This window comes from Megalobrama amblycephala, linkage group LG8 (assembly GCF_018812025.1).
Source record: "Megalobrama amblycephala isolate DHTTF-2021 linkage group LG8, ASM1881202v1, whole genome shotgun sequence".
In the NCBI taxonomy this organism is placed as follows: domain Eukaryota; kingdom Metazoa; phylum Chordata; class Actinopteri; order Cypriniformes; family Xenocyprididae; genus Megalobrama; species Megalobrama amblycephala.
This window is the reverse complement of record NC_063051.1, coordinates 9,243,771-9,256,138: the sequence shown is the minus strand read 5'-3', so window position 1 is coordinate 9,256,138 and position 12,368 is coordinate 9,243,771. Positions and strand designations below refer to the sequence as shown.

At 36.4% G+C, this 12,368-nt stretch overlaps 1 protein-coding gene and 1 long non-coding RNA gene across 2 annotated transcripts in view; one reads left to right on the top strand and one right to left on the bottom strand.

The window, feature by feature from the left end:
* Positions 1-1,617: 1,617 nt before the first annotated feature.
* Positions 1,618-12,368, top strand: part of rims4 (regulating synaptic membrane exocytosis 4) — a 34,028-nt gene continuing 23,277 nt past the window's right edge. Inside the window, exon 1 of the mRNA XM_048199097.1 lies at positions 1,618-2,979. Coding sequence (XP_048055054.1) covers positions 2,883-2,979 — 97 coding nt within the window. The 5' untranslated portion in view covers positions 1,618-2,882. The remainder of the gene's footprint in view (positions 2,980-12,368) is intronic.
* LOC125273593 overlaps positions 6,359-12,368 on the bottom strand; it is a 49,521-nt gene continuing 43,511 nt past the window's right edge. Inside the window, exons 6-7 of the long non-coding RNA XR_007186105.1 lie at positions 6,514-6,676; positions 6,359-6,417 (exon numbers count right to left, since the gene is read on the bottom strand). This is a non-coding gene — a long non-coding RNA (uncharacterized LOC125273593). The remainder of the gene's footprint in view (positions 6,418-6,513; positions 6,677-12,368) is intronic.

Here is a 12,368-nt window from a genome sequence, read left to right as displayed (position 1 = left end):
CCATGGTACAGTGATGGTATCAGATGATAATACTGTGGCACTTCAAATATAACATGGTACTGAAATGCACAGATTTTATCATTGTAATTGTGGTATTTGTTAAGTCAAACATCTACCAAAAACACCTTAACAATGTCTTAGCAATCTCCCAAAACATAGCAGTGTGCTGCATCCAATCACATAGCAACTTGGCAACAACCACTCAGAACACCTTATAATATCAACCACATCGCAACACTACAATTTCTTCTGAAAATGTAAAAATCTAGTAAATAAATGAGGGTTAGCATATGATCTGATGAACTCTGGCAACCCTGCTGAGGCTAAACCATACACAAAGACTAAATCTATTCAAAAGCTGACAGGATGCACTTTGAGAGAGACTGAGATTGTCAGCATCGGTTATGAGGCATTCATAACTATGAGTGATGCTCCTGCGTTTGTTATTTGCAGTAGAGTTGTGATTGTTCATTGAGGTGGCACAGGTGACATTTTCAGCCCTCTCACACACACACACACACACACACACACTCTTAGCCTCTCTTGCCAGACACACAGAAGACGAAATGCGTCTTTAACAGAAGATGACTGTTCTCAGCCAGCAGTGTCATTCTTTTATTCCACTTCTTAAAGGTACAATACAGCTGAAGCCCAGGGGTGCTGTCAATGGCTATGTTTAAATTGCCAATCATCAGAGGTTATTCAATGAGAAAAGTGGTTGTTTTACTGTCATTTTGTTTGCTGTTCACTTCTACTTCAATCCACAACATACAATGTTTGAATCAAATGCAATAAGCCTGTTTGTGGATGCTGTTTCTACCATTCCTCAGTTTTTAAAAACAAATGAAAGGTAGCCGACATCTAAAACAGGTAAACCTGGTAAATTTGACATAAAGCATAATGAAGGTATTTCACTGGAACTTAGCCTTTATTTTTCTCTACTAAAGTATATGGTTTCGAAAAATGTACAGCTCAAATAACCAGTGTTATTTTTATTGTTATTTTATTATTTCTATATGTGACCCTGGACCACAAAACCAGTCATAAGTCGCACGGGTATATTTGTAGCAATAGCCAACAATACATTGTATGGGTCAAAATTATTGATTTTTCTTTTATGCCAAAAATTATTAGAATTTTAAGTAAAGATCATGTTCCATGAAGATATTTTGTAAATTTCCTACTGTAAATATATCAAAAATGAATTTTTGTGAGTGGAGATGCATTGCTAAGGACTTCATTTGGACAACTTTAAATGCGATTTTTTCAATATTTTGATTCCTTTGCACCCTCAGATTACAGATTTTCAAATAGTTCTATCTCAACCAAATATTATCCTATCCTAACAAAAACTTACTTATTCAGCTTTCAGATGATGTATACATTTCAATTTAAAAAAATTGACCTTTATGACTGGTTTTGTGGTCCATATTGTGGTGTACATATTATTATAGTATTTATTAGGCTAATAGTTTGAATTAACTTTTATGTTTATATTCTCAGTTTTAATTTTACATTTTTATGTACTTTTTTATTTTTATTAGTTTCTGTTTTTCTATTTTATTTTTAATAAAATTTTAGCTTTAGTAATGTTAGTACTTCAACTTCAGTTACTTGCCTAGGCAACATTTTAAAAATAATTTTAGTTTTAAGTTTTTCATCTAATATTTGATCTTTATTTTAGCTTTTTCAATTAACGAAAATTCATAGATTTAGCTGACAATAACTAAAACTAGTTAGCAAATAACATTTGTGTGTGTGTGTGTGTGTGAAAGAATTAAGTGCAAAAATAAGCTTTTACATTTCTACTTCTCAATTTTCTATTAACATTATTTATTATTTAAAGGATTATTGTCAATGAAAAACATTTACATGAATTATTCAGTGAAAAATGCTTATTATTTGATCTGTAAAATCCTCTCAATCTTTTTTTTGGGGGGGGTGTTTGACAACTTCATTCATATTCAAAACATTATTGATTTGATACATCTTAATTTATAGCCAACTGTTGCATTTTCTGTGATTTACTCTCAAAAGAATCAGGCAAAAACATACTGCAATCAAACCATGTCTGAAATCTACCTGCTTCCAAATGTTTCAAGATTTCCTCTTCACCGTGTTAGGTCAATGTCTGTGATATTCACAGTTATTGTGCCTTGTAGAGCATGGCCACGCCCATATCCTGACACCTGGCATGTGATTGGCCAGTATCCTGAATCCCAGCAACAGCTCTTGGGTGTCTCCTCCCCCTTTTTGTCTCCACAAAGAGCTCAGCGCTGAATGAAGTGAATCAGCCTCAGACTGCTAGAATAGTAAGAACCTTTTCTCCCCGTCTGTCTCTCTCGCTCTCTCCGTCTGTCTCTTCACTCCCATCTCTCCCTCTCTCTCTCCATTTGTCCTCCTCTCTCTCACACACACACACAGACACACGGCATTATATGCTATCCGTCTATCCATCCATCCATCCATCCATCCATCCCGTGCACAGCCCAGTGAGGGATCAGCTAGACAGAGACAAGCAACAGATCATGTTCTCAGAAGCAGATCCAGCACAGCTCTGAGACATCAGCCTCTGAGATGAGACTCCATACATCCTAATTCTCTGTCCTGAAGACCTGGACAGAAACAAAACAAAACAAGGACTTTGCAGACACCAAAAGAAGTCTGGACATTATATCTTCACAGGATTCTTGAACCCAAACCAGGTCCACAGGGACGTACGAGGGTGCTTCGGCGTTTGTTTTTCTCTCTTTTTTCGTGGCTGGCGAAGGGGCCGGTGAAAGTTAGCCAAGACGCCGCGTGCCGTGCTCCGCGTGAAGAATGCCCAGGCGCGCCTGCCCAAGCCTGTGGACACGGCGCCGGCACCCACGCCGGGCCTTTACATGGAGCGGTCACAGAGTCGCATCAGCTTGTCCGCGTCCTTTGAGGCCCTGGCCATCTACTTCCCCTGCATGAACTCCTTCGATGAGGACGATGGCGGTGAGTGGATGTATATGTGTGTCCGAGGATGTGGGTTTGCTTTTTCAAAATTGTGACACCCGGAAGTTAGGGTTAGGGTTGAGATTTTGAGGTTATCGGTACTGGTTAAGAAAATGTGGCTTTGTGGCTTCAAACCAAAAGGGGTTATGGGTTCGAATCCCACAAGACTTTTATGAGAGTTCCAATCTGATCCAGATTCGTATATGAATTTGATTAAATAAAAAATAAAAAAGTAAGCATGAAGGTCCACCATTAAACATAACCATCAGTGAGGCGTAGGCAGGTCAGGTCGTACAAAAACATACGAATGAAATTGTATGAATTATCCAACAATTTGACAAAATTGACAATAGCTACAAATTGCCATGAGAGTGTGTTTGATAGTTCACTCAAAAATGCAAAGAAGCTATTTAAAAAGTGTTTCAACTGTTTTTCTCTATTCAGTCAAAGTCACTGGGGTCCAAAACAACATTGGACCCCATTGACTTTCATTGTATGTCCAAGAAAAAAAGTGAAATGTGTTTGAAATTACATGAGGGTGAGTAAATGATGGCAGAATTTTTATTTTTAAGTGAACTATCTCTTTAAGCAACACACCCCAGATTACTCCAGATAATGTGCTTTGGATAAGAGTGTCTTTTAAATCACAAGTTAGGTGTCTTCAAGCCAGATATCCTAGAGAATAATGGTTATCCTATGGTTTTGTGACTCATTTGGGTCATTAGTGCAACATTTCAATTTGTACAAAATGATGCTCATTTTCTTTGCCAGTCTTGGGGTGTTTGCAAGCCCTCAAACTCTTGAAAAATGTGGCCACATGCGTGGTTTGGGTATATGGCCGTGTCAGCTTGCTCATTTTGCATATGCAATAAAGAAAATGGTGTGGTTGCTTACTTGAATGGCGTTTGAAATCCATATCTGTAATCTGAAATGGTAAAAAAAAAAAAGATCCTTATGATGAATACATGCATATGCACACACAAAACGCTTCCTTCAGCCGGCATTCTAATCAAACAGAGGGTTTTATTAATGAAGGCATTTAATCACAGCGTTGACACTCCAATGCTAATATAGCTGTGATTTTCTCCAGGTACGGCTGTGGCTCATTTCAAACAACGTCTGATTGCAGGTTAATGTCTGTCTCAAATCCATCAGCAGACATCATGGCGTTAATTTAGCACTCATTAGAAATATTCCGACTGCTTGTGTGCTACTTGCTGAGCGTTTTAGGGTTGCAATTTTGCATAATTTCCCAAGTGCTTTTAGTCTAGGCATGCTATAAATCTCTCTCACTGTCCCTGTGTGCTCTCTTGCTTTCTTGATCACCCTCATTTCCTTTTTTGCTGTCCACTCACCCAAAAAACCTTTTTACACAGCCACCGTCTATCCGAGACATCCACACACCCACCCATGTGCACACACACACACACACACACACACACACACACACACACACACACACACACTCTTTCTCTCTTCCCTTGGCCTGATTACAGACTACTCTGCAGGAGAGAGACTAGTATTGAGAGGAAAAGATTGTGCCTAGCTGATGATCTTCTTCATTGAACATGTGCACATCACACTCAAACAAACAAACTCACACACACACACACACCCCCCACAAAAACAGTGCACACTTATAGCACTTTCTGGGTTATAGCTTCAATTTTCATTTTGTATAAAATATTGCACACATGATAATTGAGATGCATCAATTATACGTCCATTTGTACGACCTGTGCTGTCTTGCGTTTGAATTATTAGCATATTCTATTGGTTTTAGACGTATAGGCCTGTCATTTAACTAATCAGCTCACTGCATCTCCTTTTTATGCCGATACATACTTGCATAAATCAACTTAATCAATGCAAATCGCACTAATGAATATGCTAATTACTGGAACACAAACGACACATTGCAAGTGCTTCAGTTTAACACCTATTGCTGAATGTCAGATGACTGAAAATGCAGTGGTGATTTATAACAAATAAGACTCAAAACGGTGATACACTGTGCAAATTACATTGATATTTGACGTTATTTGCATCTATTTGCAACCATTTAAATCTTTTGTTTATGAACATGAAGATCGACACAAAAGATTTTCTACAAAAGACGGAGAAAATGCAGTAACAAATGAAGTCGCTGGTGATTTCGTAATAACATCCATTACTCACTGCTCAAACCCCGGGACATTTCTGACCACAAATATAGAAGCAAAATTATCTAGTGGAAAAAAATGAACTACCGCATGATATTAATGCTTTTCGGACGGATCCATTAATCAGAAGAACGAGGGGAGTTAATGATGTCTTTGTCAGTCCATTTCAGAGAACTGCTGAATGTTAAGGTTCTTTGGCTGTGTTGTTTTCACATCTCAAGTTACCTGCAACTGATCTGATACTTTAGAAATTCAAGGCTGATATTGCAATACATAAACATGATGTCTTGCTCAAAAGGCTCTCACTGAAACAGATGTATAAAACTGAGGCTATGAGAGAGGCGACCGCAATTGCAGTCTGCAGGCTAATATATTGTTTAAATAATGAGCCATTAATGACTACAATTCACTCTTTAACAAGACAGCTGTGTTCTCATCTTTGTTCTACCATTATGTCCTCAAACTAACACGTGTCCTAACTAGGCACAACACAAGATAGACTAAAGCAGCCCAGTGAAGCTGTGGTTTACAGTGAATGTAGAGTCATTTACAACGGCTTCGAACATGGCTCAACCAATCAGAATCAAGGACAGGAACTATCCATTTTATAAAGCTATTTTTTGCAATGTAGTATTTTTCTGTTCTTACTAAAAGTGAAAATGTGACAATGAAATGTATAATTTTTGTTTATTCTATTTTTTTAAATTAAATTTTATTTAATTTTTGTTACAATAAAACCCTCTAGGCTTTTTGGAGTTTGTATTATTGAATTATGTTGTATTCTATCTTATTTTAATTCTGTTCAATGCTAATAAAAAATAGACTACTATAATATATCATTCAATAAAAAGACACATAGGTCCCTACAGTTTCAATGACTTCACATTGTTGCTTTGCAGCATTTTCGCTTTCAGCGAGTTTTAAAAAAACTTGCATCCCATCTGGTCATGAAATTGCACTAAACTGCACGTATCTTAAAGAAATGATCCAACATAAGCAAAGATTGAATACAAAGTTCTGTCATGAAACAGATGAACTTAACTCAATCTGCTAGCAATCACATCATTCTCTACAGGGAACAGCTTTTAGAAACCCTCCACCTTCCCCAGCTCCACCTGTATAGATCTGATATGGGTAATTCATGTACGCTATATTGTACAGCAGCAGCATGTCTTACTTACTCACAGCAGCGTGTTGTGTATGTATTGGCAGTAGCAAGTCCCATACTTGTTCTTCAGCAGCAGCAATAATCAGCAGCAGCAGCAGTGTAGCAGATCTGTTTCACCAAGACCAAACATAATAACATTGTTACCATGCCAAACACTCCTATTTGGGTGCTAAGGCTGGAGATTTAATTTTTGATATGGCTTACCCTACAGTTTCGTGGACTTCATGTTGTTGCTTTGCAGCATTTTCGTATTCAGTGAGTTTTTTTTTTTTTTTTTAAATAACTTGCTGAAAGCTTTTGTTGTATCCCATCTGGTCAGGAAGTGGCATTAAACTGCACACATCTTGAAGAAATGATCCAGAAAAACCTACATAAGCCAAAAAAAAAAAAAAAAAAAGAGTATTTTTAGCATTTTTTTTTTTTCCTGAAAATGCAAAATAAAAGCTAAAAAGACATATTTTGGGGGATTTTTTCAAGGTAACATGCAAATTTAAGTTCTGTGTGATTGAGAAATGACTTAATCCGGTACGTTTATTTTGCAAAAAAATATTTTTTGGTGTGGGTTACCCTACAGTTTCATGGACTTTACGTTGTTGGTTTGAAGCATTTTCGCTTTTTGTGAGGGTAAAAAAAAAACTTGCTGGAAACTTTTTGCATCCTATCTAGCTAGGAAATGGCATCAAACTGCATGCATCTTATTTAGAATAACCTGCATAAGCAAATCTCTTTTTAAAGCAACAAAAAAAAAAAAAAGGCTAAAAAGACGCATTTTAGATGATTTTTCATGGTAAAATGTAAATATATGTGCTGTGTGATCATGGAAATAATTGAGAAATTACTTAAAGCTGCAGTCCGCAACTTTTTTTGTGTTAAAAATGTACAAAAATTATATAATGAGAATATACAACATGAATCCATTTTCCAAACCGTGTTTTTGTCTTATCCTGAATCATTATGGTACACTTATAATAAGTGTTTATATTCGGACTATTTCAGATCGGACTGGTAGGACTCGCCGCAGAGTATCACAGTAACTGCGTGACTCTCCATAGACGTACACGGAGAAAAGTAGCTCCGGCTAGAATGTTCTTCCGCAAGACGCGTGCAGTTCTGTTTATTAACCGTTAGAGGGCCAAAAATCGCGGACAGCAGCTTTAATCAGGTTTATTTTGCACTTAATATACTTGATTAGTGTTCTCTCAAAGTCAAAGTCAAAGTTACTATGTTCAGACTGCTTTCACCCTATGCTTGTTTCTTCATTCTGTGTTCAGATTTAATCTAACAGCCACACAAGGGGGTTCAACACCTATATAACACACTCGCTCAACAGCCACGTCGACAAGAAGGGCCCGAAGCCTTTGCGACACGCATCAGACTCAACGTTGCCTCCCACCGCTTGTCTTGGCGCATTCAGACTTCATCTTTCATATCCTGTTTGCTGTTTGATGCAATGTGAACTAAGAATCCCAAAGCACAACATGTCTCGCTCCCCCCTCCACCAGCACAGGAACAAATCTCTACCGAAGAAAAGCGAACGCTCTGAAGTCTCGAGGCTTATTAACCCTCCTACACTGACAGGTCCTGCATTGATGCTGCTGCTCAAAATAACTCGCAAACAAACACACACACGCCATCAGCGAGATGTCATATGGCGGCAGGCGCACATTCTGTGTTGCGTAAGAGCGTAGTGAATCAAGGACAGAGGAAAAGATAGAAGGAGGTCAGGATGATTGATACTCGTAGCATCCGTCTCCAATGTGCATGTGTGTCCGTGCTTATGGGATTTAATGGTGACATTGATTATCAGCATGCCTTTGGTTTTAAAAAGCAGGTGAAGATATTTATATTGTAAAATCAGAGTCACACTTATGCGTCAGAGAAACAAGCACGCAGCCATCTTTAGAATTTTTGTGTTTGAACTTCCATTATTGCAGTACCTCTTTATATTTCTATGGCATCACTGTCAAAGAGTTATTAGGTGGTGAAGTGGATTTACTTATTGTAGAGCTAACAAAAGTTATAATGAGCACTGTAATGTTTGAAGTGGATGTCATAACAAATGTCAGTAGACCGGGAAGATTTGAAAATGAGAAGTTCATTCATAAATCTGTAAGATCTTACCTTCATCCTGAGGAAATACAAACCCCAGGGCCGATTGCATATACCGCTAACACTAGACTTACACGTTAGTCATCAAATATTTTTATTTAAGACTGTTCATAACTTTTTTAAGTCAGTTACATAAAAACTTTAATTGATCTAATTTGATATTGAAAAGTAAGAGTGATTACCCATTACTAACTGTTAGTTGTTCATACTAGTTCTTAAGATACAGTCTTAATATAATGGCTATGTTTATCCAACTGGCCCCCCAAGACAGAACACAAAGAGTGCAGCGTTGTGCGCTACATAAGGTCACTGCATGTTTTCATCTATGTACACTACCATAAAGATACAGTAAAAACAGTACTTTTGTAAAATATTCTTTAAAGGGGCTATATGTACAATTCAAAAGCCCTTGTTATTAGCGACACCGGTGGCCGTTAAGTGAACAGCAGCCAGCAACTTATTGCTCGTGTCCCTGCCCCTGAGATCACGCAACAAAGCCATGTTGGGCTGCTTTAGAGAAGAGGAAGAGTTGTTGTAGTAGAGTGTTGTTGTCATGCCATCAATTTATGCCAAACTGCTTCACAAATGAGGGTCAATTCAACGCTAGATTTGCACAAAAGATGAACATGACGGCACATGCTAGTGGATGAGTTGAATCAACTCCACACCAACTACATTCATTTATCAACTATCCATTCAGAAACATCCAGTTTCATTCTAAAAATTGTGACTACTTCCTGAGTCTCTCCATCAGTGTCGACTCCGGTTTGAACAATGTAAGGCTGAACACCGTTACTGACAATCCTCATTTTGGCTGCGTGAGATTCTTCAGCTTTGTTGTTGTTGAGCAACCGAAGCGTGAGCTGTTAAAGCTCCGCCCTCTTCTGGAAAGTGAATGACTCATTTGCATTTAAAGGAACAAACAAAAACTGTGTGTTTTTGCTCACTCCCAAATAGGGGCAAATTTGACAAGCTATAATAAATGATCTGTGGGGTATTTTGAGCTGAAACTTCACATTCTGGGGACACCAAAAGGGGCATAATAGGTCGCATTTAAAATAACTTAAAAAATGTTTTTAATTTTCCACCTTTATCATGAAATTACTAAAGATTATTTCATTTTGTTGAATATGGTTTTATGAGAAATAAATATAGGCAACTTCAAAAGCTGATCTTGCATGGAGTGAGCATATTTTGCATGTCTTGCGCATGACACAGAGTTTTAAAAACTAGGTGCTAAAGATAAAGTTAAACTTCTAAAAAATGCGTCTTGAGACCTTGCGTTTTTTCCCCATTCCACTGCCCACATGTTGTGTTTTTGCTTTCAAATTGCTTTCTGTGTGAACCGGCCCTAACTCCTGAGTGCCAAACATTTGAGTATCACAAGGTAAGATGCAGATTTTTGTGCTGCCGCCATGTAGTGAAATATGTAGTGTCTTTAACATTTATTTAAAACGTTAAACTGCCTATCCTACCTTTAAGGAGAGGTGTGCTATTAGTAGCGTTCCAGCTTATTTTCTGGCAAGTTTACTATAGACTTGCATTGAAGGAGCCATATCTAGAAACCAGAGTATCACTTGTGCAAGAGCTGTTTTGACTTGAGCCAGTAATCAACACCTAGCAAAGCACTAAAAACCACCCTAAACATCAAGGTGGTACGTTTTTCATGATAAAGAACCACTCATGTTTCTTTAGAAAATGTAAAAATGTAGTTTTATTTCTTACTTTTTAACAGCCCTTATTTTATTTTTTGCAAAAAATATCTTCAGACTCAATCTTCAAATAGGTCTGTTTAAAGACAATCTGAAGTGGCATCACTTTATCAAATGTTACGCTCTTTTGAAAATGTCACGAAACCATTTCTATGGTAGAGATTGCATGTCTGTTTCCATTGCCCAAGTTCAATTATTTAGAAAGTGTCAGTGTGATAAGTGTGCAGCAGTGGATTCACATATGAGCTGGTGTGTGTTTGTGTAGTGATCTTAAATCAATGGCTGCTGAAGTGCTGTTCGATTCCTAGACATCATGCACAGGTGAGAAAGCAAGCTGTCGTTTTTTTTCCCAAGCAGAAAAAGAGAAAAAGTCAGTCAGGGTGAGAAATCTATCACATGATGCCAATGTGAAGACAACAGTCTGTCCAATCAGATGATAAAATTTCTTGTTTCACACTGATGCATATTCTGACTCATAGTATAATCATCATTCATTGTTCCTGTTAGAAGCATCTCATATATACAAAATATTCTTTGTTCTAATTTTGAAACATGAGCCTACATGTCAAAATCTTTATATATATATATATATATATATATATATATATAAAAACATAAATATATAAAATGAAATCAGCAATTTCTATTTTTAAAAGACTGTAGGTAAATACTGTAGCATCTTATCAGATAAATAATGTGTTTAAATAGTTTAATTAGTTTGATTGCAAGCATAAAAGTTGCTACATAGATCAAGAGTTTAATTCTGATTTCTACAAAGATCAAGTTTCAATTGTCAGTCTTTTACAATAAAAAAGGTCAACATTTTAAGATCGCACACAAAAATGGCTTTTAAGAAATATAAAAGAAAGAAATATAATAATAATTTAGTGAGACTTGTGCTTAAATTTAAAATGTATAATTTATGTGTTATTTTAGTATCAGTTTAGCTGAAACAGGGTTATTTTACTAAAACAAACTAAAACCACACACACAAAACATTTTTGTCACTTGAAATGAAAGAATTCATGAAGGAATTTAATTTTAGTTAGATTAACTAAGTGCAAAAATAACTAAAACAAAATTGTAAAGACATCTTTAAAAACAAAAATTATTAAAAATTACAAAAATGCAAAAAAAAAAAAAAATGCTAAAAATGTAACTAAAATTAAAATGAAAACCGAAAAATATAAAAATAACAACTACACACTTCAGCTTTAATTTTTTTTTTTTTTTTTCAGGTAAATTGATTTGATTTTAAGGATGTTACTGTAAAAAATAAAAGGTTTTTTTTTTTTTTTGCAATGTAAAAGTATTTTTTTTAAAAAAGTGCTTTGCGTATCAAATCATTGCACACTCAAGCCTTGTAAATGCAGCAGTGATTGATCTCTCTTTTCCTTTCCCAGCGTGTCCTCTGACAGTGTAGCATGCAGGTGCATTTGCTCTGCACCCTTTGTGTTGGCATATGCAGTCAGAAAGCACAGCGATACAGTGACGCGCGGGAACAAGAACAGATGGTTGTGCACAAATGCTCAGATTTACCTGCTGTCATGTCCTTTACTACAGCCTGGAACTGAGAATCATGTTATGAACTTTTATTTTGATCATCAATAATCATTATGGTTGTAAGTGAATCTCACAAAAACAGGTCCAGGCCACATTTCACCTCAAAAACAAAAGAAAAGCAAAGAAAGAAAATAAAATTAAAGCCTATTAAGTCTACATTATGACTATTATCTGAATAGTAAGTCTAAATAGAATCTCATTAATGTAACACAGTATTTCAGGCTTAATTTTCTTTATACAAAACATAACTTATATTTTATCACTTTTTTCTTAAGTTTGGGGTGAAATATGATCCAGTATGTTCTTGACAGGATTTTGTGACGTTCACCATCATAGATCAATAAAAAACAAAATACAAATTAAATTATATACTAGCAGGGAGCACATCCAACAACTTTGAGGTTTCATAATGAATTCATTTAGAAGTAGAGTCAATATAATAATATTATAATGACAATTACATCTACATAATGATGGAATAATGGAATAACAGGTGTGCACCCAATGTTACAAATGAAGATCATAATTGAAAATCCTAACCAAACATGCATTTGTTTTTAATACACCGCTTGGCAGAAGCGTTCGGCGAGCACATCAGTTTAAGTAGCAGTTGACTTGTGTAGTAAATCACAGTCTGTTTTGTAGCATGAAGTCTCTCTGAGCAGTTCTGCAGAA